Raw genomic sequence first — 23,331 nt, 5'->3', positions numbered from 1 at the left:
GATAAAGAGAGAGAGAGGGAGAAGGAGAGGGAGAGAAAGAGAGAGAGAGTGTGGTACAGTTGTTACGCTTAATAAATCTAAATTACACAAATTTACAAGCAAAAATATTTCTTACACTTAATCGAAACAAAAACGAGGAAAGTGATGTTTGTTGTTTTCCTTTGGCTTACAGAAATTATTATTCTACCAATTGGTAACCAATTTTGTTCATTAATTGAAGAGATTAGAAAGTTAATTGTAAGGAAAAAAAATTGCAGAATCAATTTTATTAAAGCGATATGTACTCTTCGCTAGCAAGACTGTCCGTTTCTTCGGTGTCTGAATTGGTCGCAGCTTGTACTCTAGCATATTCATCGGTGTCGATGCTTTTGCAAAAATGTATTGCATATTTTAATTTTTGTCGCAATACTGGTTTACACGAATACCTTGGCATTTTCAAGAGGAAAAAACATGTGTAACTTTCAGGAAGAAAATGATCCGGTGGATTGTATTTATCCATTACCTAAAATGGATTAGAAAAAGTAAGAATAACAAATAAACAATTGTAAAAAGGTATTAAAAATTACTTGACATTACTTGTAAAACAAAATCTCTTCCACGAAAATCGGCAATTGTTCGTGGCAAACGAGTTCTACCCCAAACGAATCGTAGAAACAAAGATCTTTCTTGATTGGAGAACTCTTCCATTACTTCCCAGAACCATTGTATTAAAGGAGCGGTGGCTTCAATGCCTAAAACAGCAGAAGTAAAGATTGTAAGACTTAGAAAATTCAACCGTATCGGTAAATGTATCGTTGATATCTATACCTTTATAAGTTGCAACAGATTTCAATAAAGTAAGTGGTATATCTGGACTGCCACAAACCATTGTTTCTAGTTCAGGTCCGCTGAACAACGCGAGGAAGGGTACAGGTATAACTTTTGACATTCCTTCGCGAACAGCAGCCACCTGAGCATCAAACTCGTGTAATCTATAATTTAATGCCAACTGGACATACTCGTGTTTATTTTCTGGAGTAATTTTTCGATATCTGAAAAGAAGAATCAATCAAGAAGAATCAAGAAGAAGAATGATACATTCATTAAAAAACGAAAGCTATATAAATAAATGCTAAAGTAAATGAATCATCAAGTAGGGATAAAAACAATATTTACGATGAAGTAAATACCTGCTGGACAAAGGTATGTCATGTCCTACAGCAGACGGTGTGGAAAATGGCATTTCAAGAGTTTGAAATACCTTTTCGTCAGGCTCCATATCTCGGATGCATAATAATCCGGGAACATAGTCCCTATCAACTTCGGTCAAATCCGCAGGTGTTAAGGATATACCTGCGAGCTGTTTCCATACAGGTTCCGCCAAGTTCAAACTTAATGGGCTACCAGTTCTTATTGCTATGCCCATTAAAATTCCAAGAAATCGAAACATGTTCATATGTAATGGCGAATCGACCATTGGATTCAGAAGAAAACAATCTCTGTTAGTGCCGTTATCGTCTCGACCATTTGGCGTTGGTATAAGCAAAGGTAAAGAACCATTTTGTAATTCGTCACATATTTCCGCTATACTCTCGCTATAACCACCACCGCAATCGTCTACGCTTTCTCCTGTTGAGAATGTGAGACGATCTTATTAAGGTATATATTAATCTGTATTTCTTGTTAGTTCTCAAGCTTCTTTTTTCTGTTTTATATTTTTCTTTTTCATTGTTCGTATCGAATAGTAAAATTATATTTAACCCACCGATAAACTTTACTTTCCAGACCCTATGAGGAAAGAAGAGCACATCTTGCGTTAACAAAGACATCTTAGAGACCATTTGTCCGAAAACGGATTTAATGCCATCTGGTCCCGCCAATCCAGCTTTACTTCTGGCTCGCTTTACTTGTATTCGATTTAATTCTATTACTGGCCCGTGTTGTCGATCTCTAACCATTGTTGCTTGAACCACTTTACGAAAAGTTGCTTCTTTAATGCTGTATACTAACATAGGAGCCAATTTACTCAAGCTGACGGGACCGGTGATTGGAAACATTGGCAAACATGGGCACAGTAATTCGGCAAAATGATGAAGAAGTACTAATCGATTGTGTAACACAGGGAAAGGTAAATCCTTTACCAAATCATATTCCATTGGTGTAGTAGCAGGCATTCTGCTTTGAGTAGCTTTCATTGTACTCCATGCTAAAGTATGAGCACTGCCACAAGCAACCCGAGTTATCTTTTTACCCTGTAATGCATGGACTAGTCTTGGTCTCTGAAGTGCGCTTGTTGTTCCATCGCCTAACTGGCCTTCATCATTATCTCCCCAAGTGAAAACTTCTCCCTTATCGGTACATGCTACGCAATGTAATGAACCTGTTGCTATCGAGATGATCTTTTTCCCTTGAAGGGCTGCTACTTTACGCGGTCTTCGAACATGATCATCTGTTCCATGACCCAAACGATGATAGTCTCCTTTACCCCTATTTATGTATAAAATTTAATCTACAGTTTAACTGCTTAAGAGTAATGCGAAGGATATGAAAGGGGGGAAGGGGGAGACAAGGAAAGAGAGACAGTGGGAATGTATCGACGAACCAATCAAAATCGTCGTCGAAAGATCTATGATTCGGATCCTTACCATGTATATATTGCTCCCGATCTTGTCAAAGCTACCGAGAACTGACTGCCGCATTCAACTTTAATAACGCCAAGTCCTGCGAGAGATTCGATCTTCATTGGAATTTTACAGCCATCGCTACCTCCTCTACCTAATTTTCCATAGTCTCCATCGCCCCAACTCCAAACGTTATCATCATCGGTAACACAAAGAGTCTGCGCGTCACCGCTTCCGCATGCTACGTCGATTACCTTATAATCTTGCAGAGCTTCGACCAGTTTGGGTGTTAATTGATCTTCGCTATCTCCATGACCTAGTCGTCCGTATCGACCTGTAATCGATAAATCTTATATTTGCTTGGATTATACATACGTTTTGATTTGCTTCTATTTATCTTTTCATTTGTTCTTGTTCTAATATCCTTTTTTCTCTAACTCCCTGCTGTACCTTTTCCCCAAGTATAAAGCCAACCGGCACTCGTGATTGCTGCGCTATGATGGCCACCGCAAGCTATATCAACAATCTCGGTCCCCAATAACTCTTCGATTAATTTCGGTCGGTCGTACATCAACCTGTTTCCATGACCTAATTTTCCGTCGTCTCCTTCTCCCCAAGAATAAACGTGTCCCTCAGAACTTAGAGCAAGGCAGTGTTTACCTCCTGAATTGACGGCCACCTTCTTAACGAAAACATGCTGGATGGATTCTAAAAGAGTCGGTACCATAACAGAATCCGTTCCTCCGATACCTAGACGCCCGGCGGCACCGTAACCTATCCGTAAAGACAAATAATAAGATTCAGTAGAACGGAAATTGGATCAGAGGAGGAGAAAAAGAAAAAAGAAGCTTTACCTGTTGCATAGACCTTCCCGTCAGCAGTGACCGCTAATAAAGTTTGTTCTCCACCAGTGAGCTGAACGGGTCGAAGCGCAGACAAGCTCTCACAGAGGACAGGTAGTTTCACTTTTGCTCCCTCAAGTCCACCCAATTGGCCGCGATGATTATGTCCCCAACCATAAATTGCTCCGGAACCATCCCACGATAATGTCCAATCTTCCGGCCTGCGGTTCAGCCACTGTAACAGTTGCTCGTCGTGTTCCTGCTTGAATAACTCGTGACTCTCATGATCCTTGGTATTTCCCTCTCCGTCCGTGATCATCTCGTTAATTCTTTTGGTAACTTCGAGACAAAACGCTTTTGGAAGGCGTGTCCGATTTACGAGAGACTTGGCGACCCGTGCCGATAGACAGTACCTTCGGAACCAAGACCATTTGTGAATTTCCGAGCAGCATTGCATCGTGTCTAATTCGAGGTCACAGGCAAGCGCGACAAGAACCTTGAAAAAGTCGCTGTGCATCAACTGCTTCCCACCGCGAACCAAAGGATCTTCATAGGTGTATTGTTTGAGTAATGCTTGAGGTAAAGAGCCGAGGAGCGAAGAAAGCGCGACTTCTGGACGTATGCCCGGTCCACTAGTGTAAACGACTTGCAACTTTTTTAACGCCCACATTCGTTGCTGAGCGGATAATACGCTCAGTTGACTACACTGAGCCAGGGTGGCAGCTAATCGAGTGGCGATATTCCTATCCAAGGTGACCAGGGTGTTGTCCAAAAGAGATTCAGCAAGCGCGATAGCTGGCTGTGACAGAACAGCTCTGTCCGAGACTAGCTCATGCGGTGCGAGGCTCGCGAGTATAGGATAGACGGTGAATCGCCATCCCCAACCGTTCACCGATCCGTCCGAGGAGAATCTCCATCTGAGCTCGTCGCCCGAGATTCGAATCTCGGAGGCCCACTCGCTCCATTCTCTGCCAGATTTCACAGCTAGTATTCGATTGCTGGAATCCATGATGGTCAACGGATCATGACGTCTTTCGGTAGAGCAACGTCGGTCGAATTCAACTCTGAGAGCTTCCGCGCCGGGTACCTTCACATGCCCGGTCAACGTGGTACCATCTATGTACGGATGTGGACTTTCTTGTACGACCGGTTGAGGTACGTTGCTTCTATTACCCGAATTTACCACCGTGTCTTCCAGTTCAGTGATACAAAGCTCTAGCACCATACTACGAATCGAATGGTTCGTTTTTGCTAGTGCGATTAGTACCGAGGATATCGTCTCTTTCGCCCCTCTGCATATTCTATTGGCAACCGCCAATTTTAGAAGATCGACCAGCATTCTGGCGTCCTCCTCTGTCAACGTGCATGTAAAATCATCCAAGTTAGGATCCGCGGCGGGTCCTTCACCAACTATTTGAGCATTAGAGGTGAGAGTAGCCGCGATCACGCTCATCGCACTGCTTGACATCTTTGAGGCACGTGAAGACAAACTGGCCGAACTGGACATCGAGGGAAACACCGCCGCTAACGGATAATCTTCGGACTCGGGACTCGTTCGCGGACTGTTGTTTACCAGATTAACCAATTCTGCCGCGTTCGCTGGTGCTTCTCCACCACCTTGCGCGCTGTCTCCCACATTCTGATAGACGTGACTATGACTACTTCCTGAGGCGACGTTGGTCGACCCAACGGTAACAGTTCCGTCCGGTGCCGTCACTTCGCTCACCAAGCAACCTACCGTACCACCGTTTCCAATATTAATACCATAAACATTGCCACCGGTATTGCCAGTGTTGGATTTTAACGTCGAATGACTTTGCAATGCTGTCACTACGATGATTCGAGCTTGTATTATACGAAGAGCGTTTATCACGTGTTGCAATGCTTGTTGTTTCGCTACGTTACTTTCTAGCGAGAGAATGATGCTCGAGAGAGAAGGTCTGTTGCCGCAGGATTGGCCGGAATTGTGAACGATCGTGTCACCGGTGCTGGTAATTTCGTCGCTGTTCGCGGAGGGAATGGTAGACGATATTGTGGAGCAAGAGGGTACTGGGCAGCCGTTCGAATCCGTTGCATCTGTACCGTGGTTCACAATGCTTTTGAATGTTAGCGATATTTGACCAAGTGGATCTTTCTCGGTTGGGAACATGACAGGTTCGTGATTGTTGGTTGCCGGTTGATCGGTCAAGACCCAGGCAATACTGTGACTGGAGCCGCAAGATACCCGATTAACTCTCGCATCGTCCAATTCATGCACCAGTGATGGCTTCTTATTAACGATCGTCGAACCATTTCCCTGTTGACCATGGTCATTGTCACCCCAAGCGTATACTTGCCCAGTGTCCGTAACCGCTAAGCAATGAAGAGCACCAACAGCCACATGTACTACCTTCTTTCCACGAAGTCCTTCGACCAGCGTTGGTTTTCGAACGTGATGATCGTTACCGTGACCAAGTCGAAAGTAATCGCCTTTGCCCCACGTCCATACCTCTCCGTATTTCGTCAATGCCAGGGAAAATTGAGCTCCGCATTCGATCTGCACTACTCCCAAACCATTCAACCGGTCGATCAACAAGGGCGTGTAACAACCGTCGCTGCCTCCCCGACCCAGTTTACCGAAATCTCCGTCACCCCATGAGTATACCGATCCGTCAGCTGTCAATGCCATTGTCTGTGCATCCCTGCTACCGCACGCGACCTGTATCACGCGCTGACCGACTAGAGATTGTACCAGTTTCGGCTTCATTTGCGTGGCTGTGTCGCCGTGGCCCAATCTTCCGTACTCCCCTAGTCCCCAGGTGTATAGTTCTCCGCTGCTTGTTATCGCAGCCGAGTGTCCGGACCCACACGCGATATCACGTATCCTTTTTGACTTTAAAGATTCGATCAGCCTTGGCTTATCCAGGGAAACAGAATTCCCGTGACCGAGCTTGCCATCCTCCCCCTCGCCCCATGAGAAGATTTTGCCGTCCTGGGTGAGGGCCAACGCGTGCTTTCCACCCGAGTGTACAGCTACCTTTTTGATCATATACTGGCTCAAGAACGGAATGAGCTTCGGTTCGCACACGTTGCTGTCATCCCCAAGGCCGAGTCGACCATTCGTTCCTTCTCCGCAGGCGTACAGTTTCCCTTCCTGGCTAACCACGAACAAAGTTTTACTGCCACCGGCGATGTGAATAGGTTTTAATTTCGAGAGAACTTCGCTGTAAACCGGTAACTTAATCTTCGATCCTTTCAGTCCGCCGAGTTGATCTTTGTCATTCAATCCCCAGACGTAGACAGCCGAATGTTGGGGCGGTGGCTCGGATCCATGCTGCAAGCTCATCTGCTCTTGAACGATCTCCCAATCCGAGGCCAAAAATGAAACGGAGGTTGCCAAATGATTCTCAAACATTTTTCTTTTGCCGATTATTTGAAGGCCGCGTATCTTGCAATCTATCCCACCGTTTCGGCATTGCTTGATCGCTATTTCGATGCAAGAATAATATTCTTTGGTATCCTGGAGTAAGAGAACGCTCGTGTCAGTACGCCGTACGCTGATCGTTGCCAATTCTACCAAACTATTGAACGACTCGCCAACGTTTACCGCGATCAGCGATGGCATATAACTGCTGTCTTGCGGATTCACCATTATTTTCAGCGAATGCACCAGTATGCCCGGCAACATTTCCATACGAATCCAATGCTTCCCCTGAGAACCGCAACTCTGCCAGTAAAGACCAGATCCATCGACTAGACGTGTCGCCCAACTTTCTCGCGAGGAAACGCTCAATGTTCGTATACATTTGGACCAGTCGTCGATCAAGGACGATTCCGTGTAGTCTTGCCTGTGATACCTTCCCGGCTTGCCGGCATATACCGCCGCCGAACCTGGCTCCACGATTCGATTGAACCCGTGTCGGTGGCATCGTTTCGTATAAAAACAGTTTTCGCAGAGATTATAACTCTCACAATACTTACATTTAAATCGCGGGCCGGATATCGGTAACAGGTGGCAAGAATTGCACGAGACCGAATGGTGACAGGAGGGGACTCGCTCCATTTCTATCGCGCAACCGGTCCAACCGCTTTGTTGCGGAAAATCGACCGACACATCTTTCCCGTTGTTTATTATGCTTGTAACCACTCCGACGCTTTGATGGTTCACCGTACCCCATTTATACTTAGGTACGGTCACTGAAGCCTTCACTCTTACTTTATCACCAATCTTCAGCGTGGCTGGGCCTGGTATCGCTGGCGGATGACCAAGAAGTTCTATGTGGATGAATCTTACCCAATAAGTACCGCCTTTGCGCTGCCACGCAACTTGAACATTCAAATCGTGTAAACCTTCCGGGTCGATTTTTATCACCTGACCAACGTCGCCGTATTCCACTTCCTCGTAGCTTTTACAGCACCGTACTAACATACCCGGTATTAGATTATCCCTTACGTAGATCGCGTATTCGTCAACTGACAAGAAATCGGAACGTTTCATATAATTCGGCGGTATCATCGAAGAAGAAACAGCGTCGTGCGTCGACGGGGATTCGTCGATATTTTCGCTCGTCGAATCCTCCGGATCGGATAACCCATATACACTGGATAACGTTTCGCTATCACTCAACGCTGCGTCAGGATTTTCAAGGAGCCAGGCCACCACGCTTTCTGCCGTGATGAGCCCAACTGCCGTGCTCAAACTTTTGATCGCAAATTCCACGCTCTTCTTTGGAAAACCCATTTCCGTCAATTGCGCAACAAGAGGACTCATCGGCGGAGGACTTTTCCTTCCGCTACTTCTGCAATGTTTCCTTTGACTGGACGTCAACGATACCAAGGAACAATCGGATGCGGGAGAATCTGGTTCCGAAAATGGACCTGCTGTCATTGCCATAGCCGTTCCTGACGCTGATGCAGACGCAGACGCTAAACCGCATGTTGATGCTGTTCCTATTCCCATTCCAGGCCCAGCGATCGTCGCCGCTGTCGATGTTATCGTAGTCGTTGTTCCTTGAATCGGCGAATGTCTCAGTTCGGAAGCCAAATATTGAGAAACCGCCAGAGCGGCCTCTTCCAATTCCTTAAGTTTAAATATCGGCTTCAATGGTTGCGGTTTCGTAGCTCGTATTAACATCTCTTGGAACAGAGTCGTCCGTCTAGTGCGACCATCTCCTCTACCATCGACGTTGCTATTCGTGACATCTATATAATTATCTTCGCCATCTATGTCGCCGTTGACGAGATTACCTTCAACGCGTTCATGGTTTCGATTACTGCTTCCAACGTTCTCAAACTTGTCATTGTTGTTGATGTTCTTGTTTTTATCGCTGTTGCTACTATTACCGTTGTTTCTGCTACTGTCGACTATATTCGCTATGATATTATCGTCCTCACCTTCCTCCTCCTCGTCGTCGTCGTTACCATCATCATCGTTCTCCTCATTATCATTCTCTTCCACGTCGTTGCCGTCGTCGTTGTTGTCGTTGTTTCCACCGTGATCGGCATCGACCTGATCGATACGACCAACAGTAACCATGGCACATTTAATTCCGTCCTTGTCCCATTGCCGGCCATCAACGTCGCAACCACTCTCCTCGTCGATGTGTCCGTTATTATGATGATGATGGAGATGATAGTGATGATGATGATGATAACGATGATGATGGTGATGATAATGGTGATGGCCGTGCTGGTGATTGTTGTTATTGTTGTTGTTATGACTGTTATTGTTGTTGTTACCATTGCTGCAGTTGCTATTGCTGCTACTGTTATTACTGTCAATCACGTATTTCAGTATCTTTCTTAATTTTGTCTGATAATCCAACAAAGCCTTTCCGGCGTTCAACGCAGCAAGTTGTTGCTGTTGATTACGTAGAATAGATGCGTTCACAGAACCAGCTATTACCGGCATACCGTTCGGTCTTTTGTCCATTCCCCGATGACCCAACAACAAATTAGCCCAAGTAGACACGAAAGAATCAGGCATGGGCATTCGATCCAAACGGAATTTTTCGCAGAGTCGCTTCATATTGAAAAACAGAATCTTCTTGCGCGCGTCACCGTTCGTTTCATCATGTATCTGTACGAGAATCTTCGAATGTTTGGTAAATTTGCATATGGTACCGACCTGTCTGTCAACTTCAACCAAACCACCGATCCTCGGTCTATCGTCGAGACCTCCGACGACGATGAGAGCTGCCATCACCGTATCCTGTATGTTTACGCTATTCTCACCTCCGTTCTCGTTCAATTGTATATGAAAGAGTGGACCATCGCTTAATAAGTCCGACGCGAGTGATAGCTTCGAAGCGAGAAAAGCGTTCACAGTCGCGTTCCACTTTGAGAGGGAATGCAAAAATCTGGTCAGCGAAACAAGCTCCTCGACCACGGTGGAACTATGAGAAGCGGTCAAGGAGACGCGACATTTATTTGAATAAAGTTCTGAGGAAACACCCAAATTGCAGCTAAGGGCGATATGTCCTAATATACGGAAGACTTTTTCAAGGAAGGGCATCTGGATAGGATTGTCGGCTGACCAAGATGGTAAAACAACGGTGAGTAGACGTACCGCCATTATCTGTTTTTCCAAATCAGGATTCCTTTGTTCGGCAATTATATTCAAAAGGAAATTGATCCAGGCCCTGGTGCTCAGAGATTTACAGAGTTCCGTAGACTTGGCGATTGCTCTCAACGAACCAAGAGTTGCCCAAGTTTCGTGGTGTTCTCGCGCGAGCTGAGAGTGCGCGTTAAACTCGGACTTGTACGCAGCAGATACGATACCGAGTAACACAGAGGCGAGTATCTTTATGGCGGACGGGGTGACCCGGTCAGCTTCGATGCCGCAACAGAATAAAAGAACGCGGAGTACGGTAACGGAGGCGGATTTTAGACAAGTGGTCGGGTGCATGTCCAACAAATCGTTTCTTTTATCGTTTTTAGCCAGATTGTGCGGCGTATCACTCTCGCTGTCGGTTTCTGGCGGTGTTGGCGGTTCGGCTAGTTTTAAATCATACTTTCCTTCCTTCCCCATGCGATACGAATTGGTGGTGCCGTTGTCCCATTGTACGCGAATCCAGCCGTCTTCGCCGAGTTCTCCGATCACTTGACCTTCACCCGGTGGAGGACCATCTTGATCTCCCCACTTCCAATCTACACCGCGTACCACTCTTGTACCAATTTTCATCATAGCCGCCAATTCGCTACCAGTCAATTGAATGCTTTGCGGTTTGCTCCTCTCCAAACTGTCCTCGTATATAACCGTCACCGGCGCATCTTTTGGTTTCGCATCCGCGTCCGCTTCGGCGTCTGCGTCCGTCTCCGTGGATGTCGATGGTCCGATCTGCCTGAGTAATGTTAAAATACTCGAAACACAACCAGAATTTATTAATAATCCGACTTCGTTTGCATGCTGATAATTGGTTAGTATGCCTAATATAGTCAACAAAAATCTTGCCCTAGGCAACTTTCGCAGCCAAGTGTACGTTCCTTGATTCAAACTGCTCTTATCGCTGATTTTCGCTGGTTTTTGATTGCTCGGCAATTCTGCCTGAACAACGTACGCTCGCAAAGCTTGCACCGCCCAAGAAGTTACTTCTGCCTCGGCCAGAATAATCTTCGATTTCTGATAGGGTGTTACCGACTGAATGTTTTCGAGGCAATGCGTTATTCCATCAGCTAAAGACTTATTCTCGTGGGATAGGCCGAGCCAACCGTTTAACAACGAATACTTTACCGATGTTATCAAATAATCCTTCTTCAGCAATTGTTGCATCATTAGGATTCCTTGCTCGCGTAATTTTGCCCGCTGCATCTGACAATACATGGCTCGACGTAGAGTTTCTACGTCTCCACCGTCCTCGGTGATCACAAAATTTATAATATTTACCATCAATTCGTTTGAATCGATATTCAAAGTTTTTTGTCTCATTCTTTCTGTAATCTTAGTTTTCTTGTTACCCGATAAATTTTCTAATCTCGGCGATGCAAGCGACTGTTTGCCGCTCGTTTCTTTCTGAGTCGAACTCGGAATCGAGATCGAGCTTAGTGTCAATGTCTGCATCGGTGTTGACATTTGTGTTAACGTAGTCATCGTACTCGTTGGCGTTGCCGTTGGCGTTTGTGTAGACGTTGTTGTTGTCGTCGTCATTGTTGTCATTAACGTCATCATCGTTGTTGCCATCGTCGTCGTCGTCGTCGTCGTCATCGTCGACGTCGTCGTTATCATGGCCGCTGTCGTTGTTGTTATCATTGTCGATGACGTCATAGTCGTTGTTGAAGTTGTTGTTGACATCGTCATCGTTACTGGCGTCATCATCGTTGTTGCCGATACGATTGATGTATCTTCGTCGGATTTGTTTTTCGATTTTGCATTCTGAATCGAAGCGTTTAGAATGTCTTCCGGCTTGCTCGGCGTGGAATCTTTGTTCTTTCGAATGTCCCTAATCATCGTTTTGACCGTTTTCCGAAATTTCGCAACAGTGTACAATAACTTTAGATCCTGTAGCCCTTTAATCTCATAACTGGTCGCGGACCTCACCTCGTGCAAAAGAAACCTACACTTCTCTTGGGCTGGAGCACACACCTCCTTGTAACTTCTATTCTGTTGTTGTCTGATCCTGATTAAATTCCATTTGGTTTGATGAATCGCTCTAATCACTTCGGCCAATTGTTTGGTAAGTTTCGGACTACTTTCATTTCCTGTTTCTTGATGGTCGATTAAGTTTATCGCCTGATAACCCAGCGCAAGATGCTTTAATATAACCGCCATTAAAAGTCGGCTAACTTCCTCCAACGGGTGATCGCCGCAAAATTCGGTATGCGCTAAAAGATTATTCGCTTTCGAATATTTGTCGACTATCGTTAGGAAGGAATGCACTTGAGCGTCGGTTTTATGAGTCTCGGCTAGGGCGTAAATGAACGTTGTAACTCGATCATCCTCTCGTCGTTCCTTTTGTAGTTCATTCTTGGTACGGATAGGAAGGGGAGGTTCCGTCGGTGAATTCGCGGCTGTCGAGGTATTACTCCTCGCTTCTCCTTTCTCCTCCTCGTAAGGATTCGGTGGTTGTAAGATTTGCAATCCACCTCGAAAAAAGTTCGCGTTTAACCAGCGACCGGCTTCCTCTTCGGCAGTTTGTAACGGTAAACTCTGCCGCATCCTATGAGAGTGTAATCCTAAAAGAAAACCTAAAGCTCTTTCTGTGTCAAGTAAACAAGAGCATACGTCTGTCACGTCAATCGTAATCTCAGTGTTTTCCGGCTCGGAATGGCAATAATGCCCAACGAAATAAGAATCCATCATGGTTCGCGGTAGTTGGCCACGAGAAGATGACATGTTTGTCTCGGTACCGGAGCTAACATCCCAGTTAGTCACGGTTCTTTGAAGACCTTCCAACGAATTTGATCTTCCGTCGAATCGAACATCTTGAACATCATATACGTTGTTGTTTACTACCACCCAAAGGCCGCCATCGCGATTGTGGTTCTCCAAGTCGGCCCAACGAATGGTCGAAGGTTCATCCGAAATAGATATTTTATTGCCATGTTGCGGGGCTATGATGCCTGGCCAAGAAAGATCGTCCGTTTCGCTTTTCTCTATAGTCGGCACCAATTTGTTGAATCGATCGAGCGCGTCCAACATCGGCGCCATTACATCCATCCAATTCATATTTAGAAGTAACAACGGATAGTCAAGTTGCAACAAGATAAGGCAAGTAATCAGTTCGGGTAGCAAAACGTTTACAATGTCGCCTCTTAGAACAGTACTAACGAATACGAACTGTTTGATGCTGGTGTTGGCTAATTCAGCCGCGAACGACATTATTTCGATTATGTGAATGCAAATTTGGGAGAGATATTTCTTTAAAAGAGATTCCGCACCAAGCATTTCTTGATCGCGCAACTTCTTCGTTCCAACGTCATCAATACACTCGTATACTTGAGCAATTAGTAATCGTTGAAATTTTAAAAGAAGATTCAAACTTGGAGAGTTATCGTTTCTTTGCGATTCCTCGTGACTACGAACCAATTGTTGACTGAGCAGTAACCTAGACTGCGTGATACATGTGCCGTTTTTGATCAATTGTTTCACCAATTGTAACAACGATATACTCGTGTTGTTTTTTTCTGAATTCAATTCTTTTGCTTGTTTCGTATCGGTTGGTTTGCTCACGTTACTACTCGCGAGAAATTCCTTCTCGTCGGCGAGCTCGCTCGTCTCCGCCTTCACCGCGGTCTTCAACGCTAATTCCAGACCGCCGTCCGCCATTAGGCTAGAAACTAACAAGTCTGCCATGAACTGCTGACCGTTGCTAGCATTTACTTGCTCAAAACTGCTGCAGTTCGCTTTCGACAAGAAATTCGATAATGTTTTTGCGCGTTCGTTCGCTGTCGGCAGTAAGATGCTCCAACCAGTCTGTAAAACGGCTTGAGCTGCTTCTTGAATAGTAGCTAGAATGCCGGAGCTGCTTGCGAGCGTAACACATCGTTGTTTCAACGAGCTTAATAATGGAGTATTTGATAATCCAACTGATTTGCTATCGATGTTATGAGTTATCATTGTGTGTAGTTGTAATCGGATCAAATTCAAAGTTGCGACCGCTAAACATTCACGATCCTGGGTAGGTGGCCGTGTGCCTGGCAATCCTTCGCATACCTTGTTCAATAACGTATCCAACAATCGGAAAGTTTCCTCACAGATATCCACAACGAAAGCTACTCTGTTCGCGACTGACCAAGCTGATGTGCACCACGCAAAACTTTGTGTCAGTCCACAAGCTAAACCGATTATATTCTTGCCGGATAACGTTGGACAAAGAGTCGGTTCAGGCACAATAGTGCCCAATGCCGGATCTATTTGACCATAATCGTTTCTACCCCATCCATATACCAATTGATCTTCTGTTAATGCCAATACATGAAAATTTCCTACACATAATTCTTTCACTTTTTTTGGCTTCAATACCTCGATCACTTTTGGATATCTAATATGTTCCTCGTTACCATGTCCCAGCCGATAACCTTCTCCTTTTCCCCAGGTATAAACTTCACCATATGCAGTTAAAGCTGCCGAAAATTGTCCACCGCAATACACTTTTGCCACGTTTATATCCAACAACTTATCAACTATCTTTGGCGTCTTAGATCCATCGCAGCCTCCTCTACCAAGCTTTCCATAATTCCCGTCACCCCACGAGAATACTATACCAGACGCTGTGACGCATAAAGTCTGCGAATCTCCACTACCGCATGCCACATACACAACCATGTGTCCGTTTAGAGCGGTCACTAACGTAGGAATCAAGACGTTGTCTGAATTTCCATGACCCAGCCTTCCGTAATTTCCTCTTCCCCATGTGTACAATTCACCGTTCGAACTAAGAACTGCCGAATACGTACTTCCGCATGCTATGAATGTAATATTCTTGTCAACTAGTGCTTCGACCAGCTTTGGTTCATCATACCATACTCTATCTCCGTGACCTAATCGTCCACCATCACCATTCCCCCACGAATAAACGGAACTATCTTGTGTTAAGGCTAAATAGTGCGTACCATCAGAATGAGAGGCGATCATTGTAACCGGCTTCTCTGAAAATCCGTATACTCTTTGGGGATATTGAGTTTCTGACCCGTAATACATCATGTAAACGTTTCCACTAATTGAAAGAATCATCAAAGCTCTTTCGGTACAACAAAGTTGTTTGATCCCAAGCTCTGCAATTGCATCACAATAAAATGGAGATGATCCACTGCTTAATTTTCCGCTTCCCCAACTTAGAACTTCTTGAAACGTTTGATTCTGATTCTTCTGGAATCTATCAGTGATAATTGGAGGCAGGAGAGGAGCAGCTAATCTACTCAGATTGCACATTATTATAACCGCAGCTTTTCGTAAATCTACAGACGTGGAATCATCTTCAGGAAGCCTCAAATACTTCAGTAAAACTTCGCAAGGACCTGGTGCAATGTTTGCGTCTGTTCGTCTTGACTTAGAAGCTGGTATCATATTTAATCGTCTCAATAATGGTATCAACGGTGCCGTGCTTCCAGGTGGCATTACCCGATTATCTTGATGTTTGTGTTTACCACTCAGATGAAGTAACAAACAAACAGAATCTAATAAACTTGATAATGTAGCTCTTTGTGTCACCAATTCTAATAACAAACAAAGAGCCGTGTGCTGATCGGCTATTGGAATAGGACACCATGATCTTCCACTAACTATGTCCCTAAAAATATAATTATGTGTACTAAAAACATGAAAAATAAATTGATAGTAATAATATAATAAGTAATATGATGAAAAAATATAAATACCCTGTAACAACTTGTCTCAAAAATTTCGCTGATCGTTCCACTACTTCTAACCATACTTGAGAAACATTAGTTTCGTCAAAAAGTGTAGCTTCAGGTAACGATTGCAAGGCTTCCAACGACTCGGATAAAAGCTCGCTGCAAAATTCTACATCTTCTCCAGATCGCCAAGCCCGTCTTAAATATGCAAATGAGAAATTTAACGCTGCACGAGATCCCACACGCGCTAAACCCAATGTTGGCTTCTCATTCGGCCTTACGCTAAAATCACATCAATATTTATATTTTCGATACATCACCATTATATATATATTCTAAAGAATATATAAAGAACTATTAAAACTATCATTATATAATCAATAACCACCAATTTATAATCAAATCGTTTAAACACATATAATTCTTGTAATCTAAGGATATTTGTAATATTCGAGATATATAAGACATTCAAATGATTCTAGTCTTAAAATTGATTATTGTACATTTTTTGTAGCTTAGCAGTAGGTTTTAATGTTGTTGAAATATCTGTAGTTTCCTGCGGTTTATGACGAGAAAGAGCCGTAAAATATCGTCTTGCTACTACCAAACGTTGTCTTAATCGAGTAGCAGACAAGGTACTGTTTGCAACTTCATAACATAATTTTCTTTGCTCCTTGATTAGTAAATTAATACATGTTGTTAAATCGCAAATAGCTGAAAAATGGTTAAAATGTTAGGAAAATTACATAAATCTTACAGATTATATTAGATTATATTAAAATTTTTTACAAGGCTGAGATCCCCAAAGCCAAGAATCCATTATGTGTTCAGCTAATATACGTTTTTCTACAAATGCACTTGTTCTTGCTGCTTCTTCTTCATCTAATTTTTGGCAAGGTCCACAATTGCAACCATGCTGTGGACCACAAATTCCATTGCAACAAGGACATGCTAATACACCCATGTTACAATAATAATGACCACTTTCACCTAAATGTATTGAAACAGTATGTGACCAGTTAATATAAATGATTAATCTTAATTCAATAAATCTTTTTTATTATTCTTTTTCATACCTTTTCTAGCTATTATGCCTGCAGCATTGACTATGCCATCGCTAAAGGAACCCACAATTTCTCCATCTCGTACCATTTCATTCCAAAGTTCAGCTAAACCATCCCGATAGAGGATACGTTTCAAATCTGTTTTGAGCCATTTTGCATCCAAGCGGATTTCTGGCCTCATTATAATATCGAATTGAATGCTCATATTAATTTTCTATATTTATATATATATATAATATATATGTGTATATATACCAAATTTCCAAAAATTATTCAATTTCAATACAATAAAAAATATAATCTTGAAATTGAACTGGATTTTTTACATTATAATTCATAACTAAATGTGTAATACTGTATAAAATAATTCCTTTATTTTTTAATCATTCTATAAACACATTGTATTCCTTTTTCTCTTTTAAATAAAAACTTTTTGGACTCCAAAAGTTTCCCACTCCAACTCAGTAAAATGAAATTTGAATTTTGAATAATTATCAGTGTTTCACAAAACTGTTTTTCGTAGGTTAGTTAAAGTAGTGAAATAACATCTTCGATTTTTTCGAATAGGGACATTTGAAAGATTGTTTCTTAAACCTACAATAAAAAAATCAATGTTTATAAGAACTGATGATTGTCTCTTACTTTAATATTATGATGAAAAGCTACTTTTGTCTTACAAATTACAATTTAAATATGATTAAAGTTGTCACTTTTTAGTATCTTAAATTTGTTCGGTATGATTATATTTGATCACAACATCGTCAACTTTAATTTTTTCCAAAACATCACATGATCTTTGACTATGTATTGATCGTAAAAGAACGACCCTAACGATAGATACAAAGTCACGATAAACAACGTAGAACAACGTAGATACTACATTAAATCCATCGTCAATTTCTTCAGACGAGTAGTTACATTGTGGTTGTCTGTTGCCTGTCACAGTAGCAGCTCAGAATGGATATGTTGTATACAATTTACAAAAGTACTACACAAATCAACTCTATATTGACTACTGAATAACATGGCGTGATTCTATAGGTTTCGATTATTAAGATTTTTTTAAATATTTTCATAAAGATCTTTAGTATATCTAAATAATCCTATTAAAACTATATTAACATGTTTAATACTTTGAGGAACTCTATTATATATCAAATTAAAAAATACGGTAAGAAAAAGAAAAATAAAAGTACCGATAAATAATAGATTATATTTTTCCAAATGTGCATGTGCAAGGTTATAAACATAAAGCTTTTTACATTAATATTCATTGTAATTTTAGGGCAACGAACGTACATAGGAAATACATTAGATACCATTACAAATAATTCAATTCGACGACAATCTAAAGAACCATTGAATATTTCCTATCAATTATGCGGCCAACCAACAGCAATAACACATCCGCATTTAATGAAGAATGGAGAAGTTGTACCTGGTATTCAGCTTTGTGAATTCAAAAAGAGACGAGACAAACTGATAAAGAATATTATTTCATATGCTTGTGTCACAAATCTAGGCAAATCACATATTATCATTATTCCTTCTGCATCCAAAGTATACATGTCTGACAAAATTCCGTATGTTTTTCGTCAAAATACGGACTTTTTGTATTTTACTGGTTGTCAAGAAGCCAATAGTATTTTGATAATTACAGCAAAAAATGAAAACTTTGTAACTACCCTATTTCTAACACAACAAGATGAACATTCTGAACTATGGGATGGCCCTAAAACTGGAATTGAAATAGCACCTAAAATGTTTGGTGTTGATGCAGCATTTCCAGTAACAGAGTTCGAACAGTTTTTTACTTCTTTTATGAATGAAAATAAAAAAAGTACTATTTGGTATGACAATGTTGATGTAGCACAACCTAATTTACACAATAAATTATGTGAATTAATGAAAATAACAAGTGGTCAAATGGTTGTTTCTCCAACAAATATAATACATAAAATCAGATTAATTAAATCACAATCTGAAATAGATTTAATGAGAAAAAGTTGTGAAATTATATCAGCAGCAATATCTAAAACTATAGAAATATCAAAACCTAAAATGAGTGAGCATCATCTGTTTGCAACTGTGGATTATGAATGTAGAATGAATGGTGCAGAATTTTTAGCATATCCACCAGTTGTTGCTGCGGGTAGCAATGCCAATATTATCCATTATATTACTAACAATCAAATAATTAAAGATGGAGATATGGTTTTGATGGATGCAGGTTTGTTAGCATATCTATAGATGACAAATATTTTATTCTTTATTGTACCTTTATTCTTTAAAATTTTAATTAGGTTGTGAATATCATGGATATTCATCTGATGTAACCAGAACATGGCCAATTAATGGAACATTTACTCAAGAACAAAAAATTTTATATGACATAGTACTGGATGTTCAAAATATTTTAATTCATAAACTAAAAGAATTACCATCGTTAGATCAATTATATCATGATATGTGCTTTTTATTAGGCAAAAGATTACAAGAAAGTGGTCTGATACCAAAACATTTGAATAAAAACGAATTATTTTCTGCGGTTTACACTTATTGCCCACATCATGTAAGCCATTATTTGGGTATGGATGTACATGACACTGGGAAAATTTCTAGGAGTCTGAAGCTTCAACCAGGAATGATAATCACAGTGGAACCTGGTAATATACCTTGAGAAACATTAATTTATTTGTAACATTTAAAATAACTTTACTTTTTATCATTTATAGGAATATATATTAATCATAAAAATCGATTTGCGCCACCAGAATTTTATGGCTTAGCTGTTCGTATTGAAGATGATATTTTAATAACAGAAAATGATTCAATAAATTTAACGGAAAACTGTCCGAAAGAAATTATCAAGATTGAAGCTTTAGCGAGTCAACATTTGTAATGATAAAGTGCGTGTAATATGTATACTGACTGATTTAATATAATTTTATTGACATGTTTGATACAAAGTAATCATTCAAGTTTTTTGTTTCAGATTAAGTATGTAATACATAAAAGATGACTGCATACAAAATTATGCATATTTTTATTTTATTCGTAAATTTGTTTATATGTGAATAAATGAATATTATATACTTGCAACCAATAAAGGATAACTAAGAAAAACAATAACACGGTATACACAAAAAGGGCTAGTACAAACATTTATGTAAAATTAAATTCATTCACAAACTGATTACTCAAATATAAATGATAGCCCAAATACCACAAATATATATATATATATATTTATAGTAACATAAATATCATAGAAAGTTTACATCAAATGAAATTAAGAGCTTTAAGGTATTTATCTTACGTTCATTTGTATAAACTTGTACAAACAATTGCTTAATTAGTTGTATACAATGTAATGTGTAAAATTAAGTTGTGAAATCGTAATATTAAATTTTGACACAATATATTATATAACAAGATTTTTTAGTTTAACATCAGCTTGCTTTAAAGTAATGTAATTTATCAACTGCTTTACTCGTAGACGTGCCCAAACCAGATGGTCATGTAATGCATGAATTTGAGCGGCCGATAATGCTGCACTTTCAGGATAAGCAACTGTGGTGCATCCAATCCCTGAAAATTTAGTAAATTCTATTTAATAATGTTCTTATAACAAAAGCTGATAGCATGATTAAATTACAGTCGAGAATTCACCTGATGGAACATTAATAGACGACCACAAATCTTGTGAAATATTAATATTATTGAAAGGTGGGCAATTAATAACAGGCAGAGCTGTGTTTCCAGAGAGTACTGGACCCAATCCATTACTTCTCCCTGCTACAGCTATTAACACCACCTAGAAGGGAGAAGAAAAACTTGTGATAATTAAAAATAAACAACACATATTCGTCAATATCAGTAGTTTTATCATTATGTTTCCGTGATTAAACGACTTCGCAATATACGTCCGAGCGATATTCAATTTATTATGAATGCAAATATTGTTGATACTTTATTTACTGTATTTAATACAGTAAATCGACTATTATCGCTGTTATTCTTGTAATTATTATTCGTTATTTAAATGAGTGTAAATACCTCTAACATATTTTTAAAAACCTATACGATATTTTATTTTATATAACTATAAGTTTATCAAAATATAAATTATAAAATTTCTAAAATATAATATAAAAATTATAATCCATTCATTTTTTAAGATAATAATATATGTACCTTTTCATAAGTACCTTCGTATTCTGCAAGAATACGCAATGTTTCTTGAGTACCTTTATGGGCACTGCATACACGAAGTTGAACCTTTAAACCTAAAGACTTTGCATGTTCTGCTATTTTTTTACAATGATCTTCATCAGAAGGTGATCCCATTAGAATAACAACAAGACTCCTAGCTGGTGGAATGAGAAAGTCAAGTTGATCTGCTACCCATTTAAAATTACGTTTTACAGTATCCAAATCTTCTTGAGTTACAGTATTCAAATTTCTATATACCTACAAAGCAAAGGTAATGAAATTAAGTTAAAAAAATATCATACCTTTACTTGCAGGATAACTGCATCAAATACCTGTTTATCTTTCATCAATCTTTTATCACCAGATGGCCAAAGTCTCCAAGAGTCACTGTCAATTATATCTGCTACCATAATTTCACCATTTATGTTCACTCCAAATTCTATTTTCATATCAATAAGAGCACAATCTCTAGTTGCCCATGCCCTTTCTAAAACCTCAAATACAACAAGTGCAGTACGTTGCATAATATCAAATTCATCTTTCCCTATTATAAGTTCATTCAACTTAAAACCAATAGAAATAATTTGTTCCTCTGACCATTGTGGATCATGATTGGCATCATCTTTAAAGAATGTTTCTTGTAATGGTGGATTAAATCTATATCCTTCGGGAACTCCTAAGCAATAAAGATTAAAACAAAGTAACACAAATAATAAACATCTATATATAACTTTGTAATTACAGTAATTATTATTATACCTTGATGCCTTTTTAAAAAACTGCCTGTAGCTAATCTTCTAGTGACCCATTCTATTGGGACCATTTCACATTTTTGTGCAATGAAAGCAGTGTCATTTACCACTTCGATAAATGCAGTTTTTATTCCAGCTTCATTTAACAATTGAAAAACTTTAGCTGTAGTAGCTGTACTAATTGCAGCTTTCCCTTTTAAATCATGAGATTTTTCACCATCTCCAGCAGTAATACGATCCTTACTTTGTAAGAGACATAAAGTAGAATCATTTAGAACTTCATAAACCTTTTTGGTTTTTCCTTCAATTATGAGTTTTCCACACTTATATTCTAATGATATAAAAATTATTTATATTATATAAGCAATTGAAGGAGATGAAACCTCTTACAGAAAACAAATTATTATATTTAATAAAAATTTAATATTTAATAATATCATTTCAATTTTAATATGAATTGAATAAAATCAATATAATTAATATGGTATGATATTAAATTGTAGGATTTAGAAATATGAATATTTAAATAAATGAGCCATATAAAGATAAAATAATTTGTATATTATTGAACACATAAAATTTGTCCATTTAAGAATATATATAGGATATATAGATTATGAAAGCATTCCATAATATTTCATACATCCGTACCGTATATATCGTACCGTATATATCGTTTTGTATTGTGGTTAAAATATTATGAATATTAAAAGATTAAGTGATACTACTAAAAAAACATATTAATTGTAATTTTTTTTTCAATTAGTTGAAAACAACGAAATAAACAATTTATATATCTAGTAGCAGCAACAATCTTTAATGAAATATTATAATCACGTGTGATTACATTTTTAAAATATAAATTATATGTCTGCATATTTTATTTATTATATATTTTGTATCCTTTATGTATTCAAACAGACAAACACATAAAAGATACTTGTCTGGAAGATGAATATAAATCTCCAATATCGAAAATAAAATAAAATACTTTCTAACTTATATTTCTAATAGATAGTTTATACCAAAAAAAAGTCACTTCATCTTTTTAAAATCATATTTTTCTCATTTTTTTTTTAAATATAATGCACTTTGTAGTAGATACTTACCTTTCATGTTTTCTGTCTTCGATCCACTTAGAGAATACTTCGTATTCGTAACTTCTCAATTCCCATACGATTAACGATCTTTAATGATCCCCTCTTTCAAAACTATGCTTCGCTTGATTGGTGTAAATTTATAAATAATCTTTATATAAGTTACATGTTAGATCTATGAATATTGTGTGTATCATATGAAGAAAAATTCTTGAAGAGATCACAAAAAAACCAAATGCTCTAATTCATTAATCTAAGGAATTTGAATAAATTTTGCTATTTTAAAAACTGATAAAATTATCGAGTGCTATAGGGGTACGTAACACTAATACATGCTTATTTTAAACATATAAATTAGTTTTAAAAGTTCTTTAGAAATGACATATCACGTGTCACAAATATAAATTGATATACTAAAAAGTCATAATAAGATTATAATCAATCATAAACAGCTCGATCATGAAAAAGAAAGTTCTTATAAACAACATGAT

At 39.4% G+C, this 23,331-nt stretch overlaps 3 protein-coding genes across 5 annotated transcripts; 1 reads left to right on the top strand and 2 right to left on the bottom strand.

Moving 5' to 3' along the window:
* Positions 1–160: 160 nt before the first annotated feature.
* On the bottom strand, positions 161–17,589 carry LOC117208114 (E3 ubiquitin-protein ligase HERC2). Of its 3 annotated transcripts, none has more exons than XM_033448986.1 (13): positions 17,461–17,589; positions 16,789–17,370; positions 16,502–16,702; positions 16,216–16,426; positions 15,737–15,994; positions 3,455–15,648; positions 3,051–3,374; positions 2,625–2,934; positions 1,745–2,466; positions 1,170–1,608; positions 808–1,031; positions 577–731; positions 269–502 (listed from the first exon to the last, which is right to left on the bottom strand). In XM_033448986.1, the coding sequence occupies exons 2-13, from the start codon at positions 16,979–16,981 to the stop codon at positions 269–271; spliced, it is 15,465 nt and encodes a 5,154-aa protein (XP_033304877.1). In that variant the 5' UTR covers positions 16,982–17,370; positions 17,461–17,589. The 3 variants fall into 3 exon arrangements, with proteins under 3 accessions (XP_033304875.1, XP_033304877.1, XP_033304876.1); XM_033448985.1 differs by having other exon boundaries at positions 17,454–17,585; XM_033448984.1 differs by lacking the exon at positions 17,461–17,589 and having other exon boundaries at positions 161–502; positions 16,789–16,981.
* Positions 17,590–17,682: 93 nt separating this feature from the next.
* On the top strand, positions 17,683–20,701 carry LOC117208118 (xaa-Pro aminopeptidase 3-like). The gene is made up of 6 exons (XM_033448996.1): positions 17,683–17,947; positions 18,062–19,006; positions 19,080–19,442; positions 19,512–19,687; positions 19,772–20,082; positions 20,276–20,701. Exons 1-4 carry the CDS (start codon positions 17,899–17,901, stop codon positions 19,676–19,678), a joined length of 1,524 nt encoding a protein of 507 aa, XP_033304887.1. The 5' UTR covers positions 17,683–17,898; the 3' UTR covers positions 19,679–19,687; positions 19,772–20,082; positions 20,276–20,701.
* Positions 20,069–23,098, bottom strand: LOC117208120 (multifunctional protein ADE2). The gene is made up of 6 exons (XM_033448998.1): positions 22,853–23,098; positions 21,751–22,074; positions 21,324–21,667; positions 20,974–21,249; positions 20,449–20,593; positions 20,069–20,367 (listed from the first exon to the last, which is right to left on the bottom strand). The coding sequence occupies exons 1-6, from the start codon at positions 22,857–22,859 to the stop codon at positions 20,201–20,203; spliced, it is 1,263 nt and encodes a 420-aa protein (XP_033304889.1). The 5' UTR covers positions 22,860–23,098; the 3' UTR covers positions 20,069–20,200.
* Between the last annotated feature and the right edge of the window lie 233 nt (positions 23,099–23,331).

The sequence above is a fragment of the Bombus bifarius genome, unplaced genomic scaffold, assembly GCF_011952205.1.
Source record: "Bombus bifarius isolate JDL3187 unplaced genomic scaffold, Bbif_JDL3187 scf7180000008056, whole genome shotgun sequence".
Taxonomy (NCBI): Eukaryota; Metazoa; Arthropoda; class Insecta; order Hymenoptera; family Apidae; genus Bombus; species Bombus bifarius.
The sequence above is the reverse complement of the archived record's forward strand: the minus strand, read 5'-3'. Positions and strand labels throughout refer to the sequence as shown.